The 16,284-nt window shown below is 50.8% G+C and overlaps 6 protein-coding genes across 6 annotated transcripts; 3 read left to right on the top strand and 3 right to left on the bottom strand.

Moving 5' to 3' along the window:
* Positions 1 to 160: 160 nt before the first annotated feature.
* On the top strand, positions 161 to 2,236 carry J4E82_008748 (uncharacterized protein; the record flags this gene model as incomplete). The annotated part of the gene is made up of 1 exon (XM_051734979.1): positions 161 to 2,236. The coding sequence occupies one exon, from the start codon at positions 161 to 163 to the stop codon at positions 2,234 to 2,236; it is 2,076 nt and encodes a 691-aa protein (XP_051585255.1).
* A 1,078-nt stretch (positions 2,237 to 3,314) lies between these two features.
* On the top strand, positions 3,315 to 4,844 carry J4E82_008747 (uncharacterized protein; the record flags this gene model as incomplete). Its single annotated transcript, XM_051734978.1, has 1 exon — positions 3,315 to 4,844. The coding sequence occupies one exon, from the start codon at positions 3,315 to 3,317 to the stop codon at positions 4,842 to 4,844; it is 1,530 nt and encodes a 509-aa protein (XP_051585254.1).
* Positions 4,845 to 6,046: 1,202 nt separating this feature from the next.
* Positions 6,047 to 7,201, bottom strand: J4E82_008746 (uncharacterized protein; the record flags this gene model as incomplete). The annotated part of the gene is made up of 4 exons (XM_051734977.1): positions 6,047 to 6,178; positions 6,313 to 6,637; positions 6,699 to 6,880; positions 6,944 to 7,201. The coding sequence occupies 4 exons, from the start codon at positions 7,199 to 7,201 to the stop codon at positions 6,047 to 6,049; spliced, it is 897 nt and encodes a 298-aa protein (XP_051585253.1).
* Positions 7,202 to 8,683: 1,482 nt separating this feature from the next.
* On the bottom strand, positions 8,684 to 11,024 carry J4E82_008745 (uncharacterized protein; the record flags this gene model as incomplete). The annotated part of the gene is made up of 6 exons (XM_051734976.1): positions 8,684 to 9,001; positions 9,055 to 9,184; positions 9,235 to 9,437; positions 9,492 to 9,841; positions 9,896 to 10,922; positions 11,016 to 11,024. The coding sequence occupies 6 exons, from the start codon at positions 11,022 to 11,024 to the stop codon at positions 8,684 to 8,686; spliced, it is 2,037 nt and encodes a 678-aa protein (XP_051585252.1).
* Positions 11,025 to 12,332: 1,308 nt separating this feature from the next.
* Positions 12,333 to 12,966, top strand: J4E82_008744 (uncharacterized protein; the record flags this gene model as incomplete). The annotated part of the gene is made up of 2 exons (XM_051734975.1): positions 12,333 to 12,560; positions 12,634 to 12,966. The coding sequence occupies 2 exons, from the start codon at positions 12,333 to 12,335 to the stop codon at positions 12,964 to 12,966; spliced, it is 561 nt and encodes a 186-aa protein (XP_051585251.1).
* A 1,695-nt stretch (positions 12,967 to 14,661) lies between these two features.
* On the bottom strand, positions 14,662 to 16,265 carry RRP3 (ribosomal RNA processing protein; the record flags this gene model as incomplete). The annotated part of the gene is made up of 2 exons (XM_051734974.1): positions 14,662 to 15,529; positions 15,583 to 16,265. 2 exons carry the CDS (start codon positions 16,263 to 16,265, stop codon positions 14,662 to 14,664), a joined length of 1,551 nt encoding a protein of 516 aa, XP_051585250.1.
* Between the last annotated feature and the right edge of the window lie 19 nt (positions 16,266 to 16,284).

Below are 16,284 nucleotides of genomic sequence, written 5' to 3'. Positions count from 1 at the left end.
TACCTCTTGTCTTGCACTCGCCCCCAGCGCGACCTTCAATCTGGCCTCTATCACATCTTGGATACGCTGTCTACGCACACCTCAAATCCTTCCAAGTTTCCCCCGCAGAGCATGCGCCATCAGTAGCTCTTTCGCACGCGCATTCCACACTTCCCTCACCATGGCCTCGCCTGACGTCCAGATGACCGACGCGGGCGCGCAGACCATCGATGCGACGCCGCAAGCTGGGCAGCACATCAGCCACGAGGGAAAGAACTACACGACGATCAAGGAAGGCCTGGCGCATATTCTTGTCCCTCAAGGCATCCCCACGTCTACTGACCCAAAGCTGTCGAAAGAGGAGACTCAGAAGCAACAGGTCTTCTACAATCCTATTCAGCAGTTCAACCGCGATCTGAGCGTACTTGCGATCAAGACATTCGGTCTAGACGCAATACAGCGAAAATTGAAGAAGCATGAGCAATTCAAGAAGAAGAACGAGCGGAGGCGAGAGCGTATGCAAAAAGAGCGCGAGGCAGAAGAGGCTACAAATGGTGTGAATGGGGCGACTGATACTTCTGGGGCAGAGGATGCATCAACGAACAAGAGGAAGCTTGCAGAGGGAGATAACGGGGAGGGCGCTGCCCCTCTCAAGAAGCAGAGGACATGGCAGAATCTCAAGAATGAGCAAGAATTGGACGATGCAGCAGCTGAGGAGGAGGCTGCTGGTACAAACGGTGGACGGACACCCTGGAGACCACCCTTCAGCATTCTGGACGCCCTGTCTGCGACCGGTCTTCGTGCTGTACGATATGCAAAGGAGATTCCCTTCGCGACCACCATCACGTCCAACGACATGTCGCAGAATGCCGTCGACTCCATCAAGCTCAACGTCAAACACAACAAGCTCGAAGACAAAGTTACGGCTAATACAGGCAATGCAATAGCCTACATGTACAGTTTCTGTGACAAGAAGGGTTATGATGCCATCGACCTTGATCCATACGGCACCGCAGCTCCCTTCATCGATTCAGCCATTCAAGCCATCAACGACGACGGACTACTGTGCATAACGTGCACTGATTCTGCCATCTTTGCATCGCACGGCTACCTCGAGAAAACTTATTCGCAATACGGTGGACTGCCGTTCAAGGGTGAACCTTGCCATGAAGGTGGAATCCGTCTAGTCCTGCACGCCATCGCATCTTCGGCTGCTCGATACGGCATGGCTATAGAGCCGCTGCTGTCGCTTTCCATCGACTACTACCTCCGAGTATTTGTAAGAGTGCGAAAAGCCCCCACCGACGTCAAGCTGCTCGCCGGCAAGACCATGCTCGTTTACCACTGCGAAAGCGGTTGCGGTGCATGGACTACGCAATTCCTTGCACGCAACAAGGTCACGAAAAATAAGAACGGCGACCCCATGTACAAGCATGGCTTTGCCCAGGGGCCATCCGCGGACCAACATTGCGAGCATTGCGGCCACAAGACCCACCTGTCAGGACCAATGTACGGCGGGCCGTTGCATAATGTCGGATTCATCGAAAGAGTACTAGCGCAGCTGAATGAAGTTGACCGTGAGACGTATCCGACCATGGATCGCATAGAAGGAATGCTACACACAGCTCTGGAGGAGATCACGTTTGGCACAAAGTTGGACAAGTCGAACGGGGCGCCAAAGACTCAAGTCCTAGACCCCCTCATTCCGAAGTCCGATCCTGCAGAGATAGACCACCACCCATTCTTTTTCATCCCAAGTTCGGTAGCGAAAATAGTTCACTGCTCTGCACCGCCGTTGGCGGCAATCCGCGGAGCGTTGCGACACGCGGGGTTTAGAGTGACAATGAGCCACTGTAAACCGGGCTCTATCAAAACGGACGCGTCGTGGAGGGATATCTGGCACATTATGCTCGAATGGACGCGGCAAAGAGCGCCGCTGAAGAATCTGCCCAAGTCAGGAAGCGCAGGCCATGCCATATTAGCCAAATCAAGCGGGAGTGGGTATACAAAAACGTCAACTGCCGGTACAGCACCTGCTCAAGTACCGGCCGATCCGGCGCCTGGAGCGCAAAATAACGCAGAAGATGGCGGCGATGCGTCGGCTACAACAACTGCAAAAGATCTGCCAGCTTACCTCAACACCAAGTTCGAAGTCAACTTTGACGAGAAGCTTGGCAAGGACCACGACAGGGGCAAATACGTCCGCTACCAGCTCGCTCCAAGGGAGAATTGGGGTCCGATGTCGCGCGCGAAATAACTGAAGCAACAAATAATGACAATTCAACTATAGCACCCAAGCTCATAATTTGCCATCTCGAGGAGTACGCAATGCGTTTGTTTAGCTGCTGCTCTCCAATAATCGTCTTGCGTAGCACCATGATGTTCGCCGTTCGTCAAACATCGGCCGGAGATGCGTAGATCTAACGTCATCGTCGATTGCTTAGGTAAGGGTTATACATGCATGCAAGTTGCATCGAAAATTCTCATCTTCCTTGTCCATCTCGCAGATGCACGTTATTTTTTCGGGGCAGGCCTGTAATGTGCTCGATCCGCACGCCCCAAGATTTGTGGAGAGCGCTCCCACGAGCGCATCGGTGAACAGCCAAGCGGAGATTTGCCTGCTTCGGTACCTGCAGATAGTAATGTTTACCCGGGGCCTGAGGCGACTATGCGATTTGAATTACTGGGGTGGCCACGCGAGGCTGGCGTTCCGCGGAGGCGAGTGTCCACAAGTCGAGAATGCGTTCCATTTCTCAGCAACAAATGCAGGCCCGGGTGTAAGCTTAAGCGTTAAGCTACTCTCCAAGAGCACTGGCGACCTGCCAGAAGCCTTGGAAGAAACCCGGTTTGTTAGTTGTGGCTGTTGATCTATTGCGGGGCGGGAGCACTAGCGGCTCAAAACTTAAACAGTTCCACCATGTCATCACGTCGTCACGTTGTTTGAATGCGGCAAATCTTGGGAAACACAACCCCTGTACGCACGCGTTCACGCAGCGCCCAGCATTTGGCACAGGCATTGAAGAGCTTTGATCAGGAAATGTTCAGCAGCGCATCTTTTGATTCGCTCGTAACGACTTCCCGATGCCAGTCCCGAGAATCCCATGTCGTGGCCGACTTTTCGATAATTGCGGCCTGCACTGCCGTAACCGTAAAGTCATGAAATCATAGCTCTTTAACCTATTCGAGCGACAACGCCTGTAGTCATCGATTCGAAATCGGTAGGAATAAGCGTCGACGCGATGCGGTCACTGATGCTCGACGCGCGTATATAACCATTACAGACGCCGCCCATTGTTTGAACCGCACAACACTTCGAACCGCCAACCGACTTCAAGATGTTGACCAAGAGCTTCCTCACCTCCTCGATGCTCGCAGCTCTTGCTGCTGCCGCTCCTGCTCCCCAGGACGGCTACAGCGTGGCGCCCCAAGAAGTTGGTGACGTCGCTGGCTACACCGACGCTGATGCTAGCTTCTCGGTCACCTTCATGCCAGCTGGAACTCCCGCTTCGGTTTTCGGCCCCGACTCTCAGGTTGCTGCCATTCCCACCTCACCTGGGTCAGCTCCTCCCCGAAGGAGCTCAGATGTCACCGGCGCCACCAGCCATGGACCCTACGATGGCACTCCTACCACCACTGGAGCTGCTAAGGCACCTACCACAATTGGCACTGTCATCCCTCCTCTTGGCCCTGCCCCCACGGCTACCTACTACAACACCGACGGCAAGCCTCAGAACCCCATGCCCATTCCCTACCAGCCAGCTGGTGGTCTTGGCACCAACGGAACTGAGCCTCGCTACATGGTAAACAGCGACTTCGACTTCGAGTCCATCACCCTTGGTCTCTACCAGGAATGGATCGAGCTTGACTCGTTCAACAACGGTCTTGCCGTCTTCTCCGAGCAGGAATTCCTAGACGCTGGTCTCACTGCTGAGGACCGCGCCTACATCGCCTTCATGGCTATCCAGGAAACTGGCCACGCCACCCTCCTTACCAACATGCTTGGCGAGACTGCTCCTCCCCAGTGCACCTACAACTACCCATACCGCACTGTCCGCGAGTTCATCGACTGGAACATGAAGCTTACTCGCTTCGGTGAGTCTGGTGTCTGGGGTTTCCTTGCTCACATGGACGCTCGCGAGGTTGCCAACCTCTTGTCTCAGTCCATCGCCACTGAGGCCCGCCAGCAAATCTCTTTCCGCCAGATGCTCGGCCTTCCTCCTCAGCCCGTATGGTTCGAGACTGGTATCCCCCAGTCATGGCAATGGACCTACCTTGCTCCCTACATCAGCTCTTGCCCCGAGAACACCACTCGTCTCGCATGGCAAAACTTCCCGGCTCTGTTCATCGACAACCAGCCCAACCCCAACCGCTTCTCTCCCAACGACACCAAGCCCCATGAGGTTGCTGGCGACCGTGTCGCTGACCCTGCCGATTCTACCATCCCTGCTGATGAGAGCTGTGTGAACATCAACGGTACCGAGCACCCCGGCTACTCTTGCGGCCCTGCTATCGCTCGCAACCGCTCTGAGCCCCTCTCCTTCCCCGGAAAGCTCGTCAACCTCACCTGGGAGAACCCCGGCCTTGCTGTCGGTCCCAACAACTCCTACATCACCGACACCGCTGCTGGCGCCCCTGCCTTCGTCGCCTGGGTCTCGCAGCTCAACTTGACCTACACTCCTCTCGAGATCACCGGCAACAACACTGGTTACACCTACCAGCCCGCTGGTGAGGTCTACGAGGGTGACCCAGCTGTTAACGACACCATGTTCGTTGCTCTGACCGACGCCAACCCTTTCCTTACTCCCTTCAACTTGAGCATGATCAACCCTCACGTTGTCGCTCTCGGTCTTTACCAGGCTGGTTAAATCTGTTCGCTAGTGTAGCAACAGATTTAGGAGATGGGACGATGCTACTGCAGCATTGTTGAATTAATCTAGTGGATGAGGCCTATGAGCCATGTAATTAGATCAAGGAATGATTTGTATGATAGCGGAGATGAGGAGATGGCGGATAGTAATGCGTAATGATACCAATTTGTCATCATCAGAAGATCTTTGTGTTTCGTCCATGGTGAACTACATGTGTGGTTTTGTTTGCATCTTCATCCACGCTAGGCTTTGCATATAAGAGGGTTATTGATCCAAGGTCTTATCCTTACTCCAATACTCTAAACAATCGATTCATATTTCCAAAAAACATGACAAAGAACCAACTATGTCTGTCTTTGCCTGTTCGCCTTCCAAAAACTCAGAACACGATGCTTCGCTGTACCACAAAATCCTCGACTTGGGAAGTTTATGTTGCTTGGAATCCGAAAAAAAACTCTCACCATTTAACATGAGAGAGATGCCCTCGCCTCCAGGGCGTTCCAAATTGAACCAACCTCTTGGTCGCCATATAATACCAGCTCATTCTTCTACTTCCACTTCCAACCTTCCACTCTCCAAGAGTGTGCCAGAAACTCTCAAAATCAAATTGAGTAAGACGATATGGTCTCTCTGCTCTTCTCCTGGTTGCCTATAATCTCGCCACAAGAGGATTCACTATATCACCAAAACAAAGCTAGTTCCATTAATGTTCTTTTCCGAAAGCTCTCAATGATCAAATCATGTTGAGAGTTGCGTGCTCGCCGTCTACAAAGCCTTTGGGAACCGTATAAAGGCCGCTCGTTTTTCCCTCTCCACGCCGACCTTATATCACTTACACTCTCATAATAAAAACCAAGAACTCAAAAAAGGCATACCAACCCCTCATGAGAATTGTTCTTCTGTCTTCCAAGATCAGTATATACCCTCTCTGCACCACCAAAATCCACCCGCCTCAATGACATGTCTTTGGAAAATTCAACCATCGATTCATATGATGTATGAGGGACGCTCTCGCCTTCTCTGATACTTTTCAAACCTGAAAGTTCACAAAAACATATCTTCTTCCACATTCAAAAGAATAGAGGATCATAATCATGAGAGAAGTGCGCCCGGCGTCTCCAATTTTTCCCAAAACAACAACTGCACCACCAATGCCTTCTTCCAAAGTCTGCCACGCATACAAATACCAGACCTAGCACTTAAATCGGTAGCGTAGCATTAGCCGGCAAGCAACTTCCCCTCTCCATCTCAATCCTCGCTGTAGCGTTGACTACCAACCCCGCCAACGGACTAGTTCCACACTTCAGACCTAATACAAATGCCTGGCTATGCTGTTGTATTTGTTAGTAAGAAAACTCGAAAGTTCACTAAAACAATGAAGAAAATGGAGCATGCTGGGAGAAGAGAGCAAAATAAAATACACAGGTTATCCCGGTGGGGAAGACGGTGGAGAGAAAATACATACCACATCCGCCAAAAACGGCGCTGTATGCGTATGATCCATCGGGTATTCCTTGTCCACTACCTCCTTGCCAAGCAACTTCTGTGCTTGCGCGGCGTAGCTTCCATGTTGCACAAAATACACATGCGCTGATGGGCCACCGAGTTCGAGGACGGACAACATGTCGTAGTAAGCAAATCTTGACTGCTTAAACGTATAAGTACCAGATTCCCACACGTTAGTGGGAAGTTGCTCTGAGATGATGATGCCAGATGCGCCTAGGTCCAGGAACTTGGAAGCTGCGGTTTTGATGTAATGAGGGAAAGTGTACACGGTTTCTGTGACGTTGCTGTTGCGGGGACACGGAGGTTAGTCGCTGTTATACCAATGCTACTATTTGGCGAACTTACTTGAACGTCACTGTACATGTCTCGTCGCCCACACCGGGGCAAGGCGGTCGGCCTTTGTCTCCCGTTGAGCTCGTCGAGCCATTCGTGAGCGTTCCTGCGTCGTTGATGCCGAATTCGATGATCACCCAGTCTCCGGGTTGGATCGCTTGAGCTATCCTGTCAAAACGACCTTCGCGTGTGAACTGTGTTTGTCATGTGTTAACCCAGTGTCTTTGGTTTCCACTCTGTATAAAGAGGACACATACCGAGCGCGCGGATCGTCCGGCATAAGCAGAGTTGTTAACACGGGCGTTGGTGCCGAATGAGTACTGAAGGTACTGTCCCCAACCTTCCGTGCCATTGTGCCCACCGTCGGGGGCAGTTGTAGAGTCGCCAGCTACCCAGATTGTTGGCACGGTCGCCCTTGAAGCTGCACCTCTGTGACTCTCTGTAAGGCTCTGTGGTAGCGCCGAGGCTGTGACGCCGAAGCCGAGAAGGTATGGTAGGGATGACTGGAGTTTCATGATGATTGCTAGTGCCAAGCCCCTTTTAGATCTTACCAACGAATTGGTTCAGGAACAAGTGAATTTATCAGGACAACATTCTACTAAACATTGCGCCAAGTGTCCGGTTCTTATACTGATGCTAATAGCCCCCAAGGCTGTGTACGATCTACAGCGCCACCGGAACATGTCATCTCCAAAATGCGCCGCAATTGGATCAGAATCGCCGTCTCTAGACTAGCTTCATCTATGCGATTCAAAGACGTTGAAACGTGCGGAAATAGCATAAAAAAGTGTCGCCGGTGCGGTGTCCCCGCAGAGTCCGGGGTTGGTTCACTTTCGGCGATCGGAGCATCACCCGCCGAGCTAAACAGATCTTCCGTCGCATGAAAGGATGAGGGCAAACACGATACCAAACAGAGGAGGAGATGTATACAAGATCAGGTTCGGGGGCGTTTGCGCAACGCGGCGGGAAGACAAGTTGGCTAACGTCACCAGCATTTCGCTGTAAGCGAGCCTTCGAAGTGCTGGTACAAAGCCGTTGTCGCTCCACCTCACGGATCTTGTTCTCTACACCACATTCTGCTCTATCTAAACCAAAAACAATTTTTCTATATTAGATATGATTGGCGCGACCTTCTCTCGGCGCTTAAATACCTAAAAACCTTATTAGTGCCCTTACATGGCTTTCTCGTCTTCAATAAATCATTGTCCGATGGCACATGAAGGCTACGTCTGTTGCACGCAAATTCTAAGCATGGCACTTACGTCACTAAACTGAAGCCTGTTGACAATAAAACCTTTAACTTCTGGTTTTCATTCTCCTCTACACATTAAAATCATTGCGCGTCTTTCAAAATGGCCCAGAACAGAACCTATGTTGTGGTGCCTTGCTCGTGAGCCGTCGCTAAATCTACTGCCATCAAAAGCCTAGGATGCATTACTCATGTTTCATCGTGGGCTAAGAGCTTTGGGACCGAAGCACATGATTCTATGAGCTTGCGTAATTCCTCGAGAACATGCGATTGCATTGCCGGTTAAATCAAGACAGAGGCACTTCCTTCCTTGCTTCGTACTCTTACCCAACACAACAATATCGCCATCTAGTCGAAACCCGAAAGACATGTTCCATGTTTCTCGTCTGTTTGCGACTCATGTCTGTACTGTCAAAACGGGGGCATCGAATCTGCTGATGCATTTGCTGTCTTCGAAAGCGGAGTACGTAGCTGGGTTCGAAACTCAGAGAAACAATGGTTGCACTTACGGCTTTTCTTCATCCTGCAGAAAGTTACTGAAGCAGATGCCATGGTGTAAGCTACCAAATGGTAAAAAAAGACCTGAGAACCGAAACATGATTCATGATATGGTGTGCTGTGCAGGAGTTTCCAATCTCAACGAAATACCATACCGGCCATCTATGTGATATTGTAGCCAGCAAACCAAACGCCTTCGATCCCATCAAAAAACATACCATCATGTGCACCATCTCCTCCCATTCAGTCTTTAGGTTGAGCATGTCACGTCACCAAGACCCGACATCTCTCTCACAGCATTCTCGATATCTCCCACACTCATGCCACTCAAAAATGTCGCAGTGAACGTGTCACCTCTAGTGAAGCTGAACGAGTCATCACCAAATTTCTCCTTGAGTGAGGCTTCGTCACCCCAGCCAGATCCAGTGACCTCCCATTTACCACCACCCAAACCCTGTTCGAGGACTTTGCATGATGCTGTGTTCGGTGGAGGTGGGGGTGGAGAGTCTGGCTGTTCTGGTTGTTCTGGTTCTGACTCGGCCGGGCGGTTGTGAACGTTGCAGATTTCCTGGAGCATGGTCAGTTAATGGTCTCAGCCGAGCTGTGCGAAATATGACGAACATTCTTCAGATCCTCGTTAGTGACCGCGCCATTCTCGACGATCGGGCGGCCTGGAACAGACTGCTCGGGAGTTGGTGCCCTCTTAGTGAAGAGAGAGCGCTTCGCGTTTGTATCCGGAAGATCACAAAGTCTAAGCTCGTGTTAGTCTTACGGTAATTTGAGTGAGAAGATTTGTCGTACTGGTTAAGCGCCAGGTTGTATGGCACCTTGAGACTATCTTTTTCAGGCTTTGGCGAGTTCTCGTACTCATCGCCGTTGAACGGGTCGTCGTTCCTGATTTCGGCATTCTTCAATATGAACGCCTTCATGTCTGCTGGTACACTGCCGTCGTGCCAGTTGCTGCGTAGTTCAGGGATACTGAAGAAGTATGCAGCGAGTCCGGCCTGTTGTCGTTAGCACATTGCAAAAGGCTGGAGAAAATAGCAGCGAGCACTTACTATGGCTGGGGCCGCAGCGGATGTCCCGGTCGCTGGTGTGGTGGAGTCATCTTCTCCATCATGCTTTGCAGCGACGACATTGACTGCATCCGCGTATATGTCCACTTGACCACCTTGGCCGTTGCCTTGAATTGTGTCCCTGTAGTATTTACCAGCTTGGTCTACACCGCCGACGGTGATCATGCTGAATCTATCATCGGTGCCAAACGCTTGCGGAGTGAGGGTGTCTAGAGTGCGAATTGCTCCGTCGTTGCCTGCGGCGACAACAAGCGTGATGTCTTTGTCCTTGCATTTCCTAAGTGCACGCTCCATGGTGTTGATTTTACCTTGGGCACTCTCTTTAATCCAGCCTAGATTTCTGGTCAGTATGGTTTGCCATAAGCCTTGCGAATGACACCGCTTACCATAAGATAGGTTGATTATATACTTCGCATTAGGGTCAGTATTCTGGCGTCTTTGTTGTTCGATGTCTTTGAAGGTCCAGCTCAGAGCAAATTCTAGTGCCGAGTCCGTAACCCCACGTGGTATGAGCTTGTCACTTTCTGGGTTCTGAGGGTTCTTAGCCGAGTTCCTCATCTTCACGACAACAAGGTTGGCCTTGGAAGCCACACCACTGACGTATCCAGCCGCAATACTTGCGACCATAGTACCGTGACCATTGATATCGGCCATATCTTCTGGTCCTTTTTGCTCATCGCTGAGTGAGCCGAGAGCGAGTGTGTGTCGATTGGGCACGACAAAGTCCCGAACCTCGCGCTCAGAGGCATCGAATTCCTGATGACTCTTACGATAACCAGTATCAAGGACGTAGATTGTTTGGCCTTGCCCAAGAGAAGGCTCAAAGACATAGTTCGGAAGCTGTGCCGGATCGTTCTTCTGGTTCCTTGCAGAAAGCAATCTGAGATGAGCCGCACTATCATCTCTCTGGCTGAGTGATTGAGGCAAGGTGGCCCTGGTATATAGTGAATTCGTACCACCGTGATTAGGGATGACGAGCGCCTCGCCATCCTCTTCAGACATCGGCTCGGCCCATGCTATGATAGGGTCTTGACGAACGATAGCGGCTTCGGCGTCGGTGAGGTTCAGGTATTGGCACGAGACCCACTCGACTTCGTCGAAGGCGATTATGTCACCCTGCTTGTCACCAAGTGGTGGCTTCTTGGCAAATTCCTCGTACTGAGCTTGAGTTATGCCGTCCACTGTGGTGACTAGATAAGGTCTTGGGGTATCTTCGTCTCTCTTGGCACGTTTCTTGGTATCCTCTGGTACAGTCTGTACTGGAGTGCCATCTGGGTTAAACTCGCATGCCTCGTTTTTGGTACTATCTTGCGCCGAGACAGCGACCGAATCGCATGATTGTTTGACTCCAGGGTTGAATGAATCGTTGGAGACCACAGCTTCTGCTCCTGGTTGATCGTTTGAATTCATTCTCTGGTGGAGATGTACGACTGGTTGGGTCTCAGCGGCTCCAACAGATAGGTGTGTGAGGAAGACCGCAATCGCTGCCAGAGTGACGTGCGAGACATAAACCATGACGGATGCCTTGGCGAAGCGGGGAAGTTTACAGCGAATCGGATAAAGAGACGTTCAATTGCCGTATACGGTGTAGTTGAGAGAGCAAGAACTGGAGGTATCGCGAAAAGTACAGTGTATAAATATGATGAATGAGTTGTTGTTTGAATGCGTGTGTATGATCTGGTGTTTGAAGTGCTGGGTTTCTCTCCATCTTATACTCAAGAGCATGAACAGAATATAGAACACTCACCTCAACTAGCCTTCATGAAGACGCGGAATTGTATAATGCCAAGAGAGTAAGATTTTCGTTTTGATACTTGACGCCTCCCTCAATTCAAAACTGGTTGACCTATATTGAGCCCGAAAGGCGTAAGGCATACTCGATACGACTTATCTTTGGATCAAAACGCAATACCGGATATATGGTGTGAAGGCATAGTATGCAAGATTGGCGTAGATCGCAGTGAGCTACTTTGTTTACGCGAATATGAACTCATGGACGTGATCCGTATTCAACATCTTTAAGCTCACAAAGTAGAGTGGTGTCGTCCACCAAAAACGTCCAAGACCGTAACCTAGCAAGCCAGACAAAGGAATTCGATAGAGCAATTACACTAAGCTTACAGGGATCTGTAGAGAAGGATCACTTGAAACTTAGGCTCGCTTCGCCGTCCGGTATCAGGTATATGTGTTCGCTGATGTCAGCGGAGCATGTTGAGCAGACATGAATAGCGTCAGCGTCTCGCGGAGGCAGATTGCGTTCGTATCCCATGTACTGTTTCAACCCTCCGTATAGAGATTGTGGTTATTACGTGACTGTTTGCGATGGTCTCGGTGATCGTGGTGTCCCTTCCACCTCTTTCTCAGGCTTCATGTCGCGAAATGATCGCCCATCATACGCGCCGCGCAACTCGTATCGAATATCTGTTTTTTTCGTTCAACGTTACATGGTGAGCATATGTTTCCGCTGCTGATCGACGCGACGGAGGTGGACGCGATAGATCGCGATGGGAACTAGACGTGTCGAGTGTGTGCAAGTACAACGCGACGCGGCTCTGCGGCAGGATCGATGATGGCGGGGAATTAGCGCCAACAATGCGGAGCCTCCGCGCGCCGATAGAGCCACAATTTCTGAAAAGCTCTGCCAGCGGACGGCATCGGCGATCTTGAAATGGGCATGGAATCTCAACTTGGAATCGTGGCAGATATACCCTCTTGTCTCGGCCACGTCGTCGCATCCAGAACAGCCATTACCTGAACCTGACAAGCACACTCCCTGATCACCCCTTCACACCAGTCTTACTATCACTACAAACCAAATTCAAAATGGCGACAGATGACATTACGATCCCACAACACGTGGCTATCGCAGAGGCACCCCGCGATGTCGAAGCCATCAAGAAGCAAGAGAAGGCTGCGCTGCTCTCACACTGGGATTCTGACGTTGCGTTCAAGCTCGGTTGCAACCTCCGCACACGCCTGCTCACCTTTGAGCGACCAGCGGTTGTAGATATTTCTACCATCAGTACACCAGGCCATGTGCTTTTCCACGCCGTGAGTGCCCTAACCAAATTCATCGTCGAGAAGCGACTACGCCGTGTAGAGACGTGTTACTAACCCCAAATAGACAACACACTCCGGCACCGCCCTAGACAACGACTTCTGGGTCAGCCGGAAACGCGCAGCTGTCATCCGCTTCAACGCGAGTACATGGCGTCTGCAGAACCAATTTGAGGGCGATGAGGAGAAATTCAAGGCCAAGATGGGACTTGGCGAAACGGCGAAAGACTATGCAATTCATGGTGGTGGTGTGCCCATCTTCATCAAGAACTGCGATGGACCCGTCGCGGTAGTCGTTGTAAGTGGGTTGAAGCAGTGGGATGACCACCAAGTCGTGATTGAGGAGCTGGGTAAGCTTTGCAAAGAGATGGAGAAAGGAAATGGCAGTACGCCAGTCTAGGAGGTTGACGCCTATATAAGTATCTTCAATCATGACTGACTTCTTCACCTAACACTTCCTTCAAATTTCAAATTTCTTAAAACCAAGAAGAATGCCGCTATGGGAACGAAAACGAAAAAAATCCTCGCTATGCGCCTGCGGTCTTCAAAGGAGCACTTCTCAATCCACTTACCCCAAGAAGCAGGAAGAAATTTTATGGATCGCTTTGGCGTCAAAACATCCAAGGAACTAGATCCATGAGCAGGTCATCCATGTGCATAGCCATGTGGTTTCCGAGCCCAGAAAAATACTACGAAAGCCGTCTTCATGATCGCAATGGGCAGTTCCCAACGACTATAAATCAGCATCGTCGTTGCTACCATTACTTTAATCAGACACTTCACAAACCTACAATTTTCAAAAACCCGAAGAAAACAACGGATGACCAGCTCTCTCTGGTTCACTCCAATCCAGATTTTCTTCCATCCCATCTCATGTTGTCTGACATGAATCATAACGAGCAACAGCTATGCTCAAGTGCACAGCTCCCTCAAAAAAGCATAGGCGCGGTCTTATGGTTTGTGATGCTAGCAGCTTGTGCAGTTCTGAAAACGTTAAGCAAACATGTGATGTCCGTCCGCACTTCCACTGTGGGTTTCACAACCGCGCTGTAGCACTTGAAGAAGCATAAATACCTCTCCTGCCAGCTTTCTTCCACTCTATTATCCAAAGATACAATTCCAAATATCAAAAAATGCAGGCCGATCACGCCATGGCTGCTCTTTCTGCTCTCAAAGTTGGTGGAGGTAGTCCGAATGTTTGCTTCGCCGCTCTTCGTCCGTCTATCAAAAACTCTGGTCTGTCCGCTTCACGCAAAAAATATATGATACCTGAGATGCTCCAAATCGACCATCGAACAGAACGATGTCGTCTTTGAAACCACTCGTTCTTTTTCTGATGGGTGCGCTCCTGCTTTGCTCTGTGCCTTCAATAAGAGAAGTTGAAGAGGAGAACGTCATGTCTATTGTCATTGTGTAATTTCAAATGTACAAGACACCTACGCAGCTTTACCCCACCAACATCAGTAGGAATTTGAATCCTACGGGGAAACATCAGTATTGTGTTACATGGTATCATCGATTTCATCCGCGCGATTCAGATTGGTACTCGAACAAAGCTATGTGCTCTACAAGCTTCCATAAATCCCGTGAGGCGTATGAGGTGTTGCATGTGGATTTTCCCATTCAAGTATTACCATTGTGTCCTTAACATCACGCGAAATAATTCGAGCTCTTGACGATGAACAAGAAGGAGTTTGTGGCTGCTACCGGATCTAGCTATCTTCTGATGAGTGTCAGAAGTTGTTGCTGTTATGACTTCGAGGCTAGCTAGATAGAAGCAGTACGAGCTGTCTCCACTATCAGTTCCACCATCGCAGAGAGCGCATTTACCGAAACGTGACTTGATCCGAAGACGAAAGAGGAAAGAGCCAGTAGACATGATGAATGATATGCTAAATTTGCGATATTTGAAGCAAGGAATACAGAATGTAGCCGACCTCATCTCTATCGAAATAATACATAACTTTTCGGTCCTGACCAAGGGTGCCATCTTCTCCAAGACAAGGTCGGGGATCAAGCAGCTCGTAGGGTATACGCGAAGAGACCAGAACGCCGAAATGCAAAAAGGCTACACATGTGTCTACCGCGTAGACACTTAACCTTCCTCAGTATCCATCTGATCGCGTCCTCTCCTTGCACCCCCGCCACGACCTCCTCTTCCTCCACCTCGCCCACCGCGACCGCCCCTGCTACCTCGCTGTTCATGGTAGTCCTTCATCTCCCTTACGGCGATCCTCTGTGCATCACCAACACGCTCCGCATACACCATCGCCTCGTCCTTGTTGATAACCTCTTCCGGGATCTTCTTGCCAAGCGCGTTTTCGATGCGTAGCCAGATCTCAAGGTCGTACTGTGTGACAAACGAAACAGCCTTACCAGACTTTCCAGCTCTGGCTGTTCGACCAACACGATGGACATAGGTCTGGGAATCGCTTGGCAGGTCGAAGTTAACAACGAGGTCGACGGCGGGGATGTCGAGACCACGGGCTGCTACGTCGGTGGCCACGAGAATATCGCGACTCTTGGACTTGAACTTGTTGAGTGCACCGAGACGAGCGGATTGGCCTAGCTGACCGTGTAGAGGGATGGCTCCGAAGCCAAGGGTGCGGAGAAGAACGGATATACGCTGTGTCTCGTTGACCGTGCGCGTGAAGATGATGGTTGGGTGGCCGATGTTGTCGTTGAGGAGGTGAATGAGGTACAGATCCTTCCACTTGAAGGGGAGGAAGATGTATCTTTGTAGGAGGGTCGAGACGACTTGATGTGACGAGCTGCTGATGCTCACACGGACCGGGTTCTGCAAGGCTGCGCGTTGTAGACTCTCTACTTTGGAGGACATGGTGGCGGAGAAGAGGTAGGTGTGGCGTCCTTCCCTGGGAAGGACTTTCAGGATTTTGTCTAGTACTGGACCAAAGTCCAGGTCGAGCAGACGATCGGCTTCGTCGAGCACCATGTACTTGAGGCTGTGTTATGGTTAGCCTGCTGTCCAGTGACTGTTTTAGTCGACAAAACTTACTGCTTGAGCGAGAAGCCCTTGGTGTTCTCCAAATGGTCGAGCAGGCGACCTGGAGTAGCCACCACGATGTGCGGCCTCTTGGAAAGGGCGATAGCCTGAGGGACCATGTCCATACCTCCCACCAGCGTCGCGCACTTGACGTTGATGATGCTACCTAGCGCATCCACCTGCTGTGCGATTTGGTATGCCAATTCTCGAGTAGGCGCCAGGATCAATCCGAAGAGCGGTTGAGGCTTCTCGAGCAGCGACTGGAGTATGGGTAGGACGAATGCCGCCGTCTTTCCGGAACCTGTCTCGGCCAGTCCAATCACATCTCTGCCTTCGAGGGCAAGAGGTATAGCTTGTTCCTGAATGGGAGTTGGGTTCTTGTAGTTGAGACTTTCTACCGTGTCGCATAGTTCTTCGCGGATTCCGAGGTCTCGGAAGGTCTTCTTCGGTGCGTCTGCGGTGGCGGCGGTAGAGGAACCGGCTTCTTCCTCTGGAGTAGCATCATCCGCTACATCCTCTTCTTCTCCATCGTCCGTAGAGTCTCGGTCGGATTCGCTGGGTTCGGATTCTGGTGGTGGTGCAGCCTTCTTCTGGACTTTCTTCGCAGGCGCATTCGATGGTCGCGCTTTCTTTGAAGACGCGCCAGCCGCAACGGCGGCGTCTTTGGGAAGCTTTCTCTTTGTGACGCCTGGCATGATGTTTGTGATTAGTTGA

This window comes from Alternaria postmessia, assembly GCF_024291825.1.
Source record: "Alternaria postmessia strain BMP 2775 chromosome Unknown scaffold_74, whole genome shotgun sequence".
In the NCBI taxonomy this organism is placed as follows: Eukaryota; Fungi; Ascomycota; class Dothideomycetes; order Pleosporales; family Pleosporaceae; genus Alternaria; species Alternaria postmessia.
This window is presented reverse-complemented; position numbering and strand designations above follow the sequence as displayed.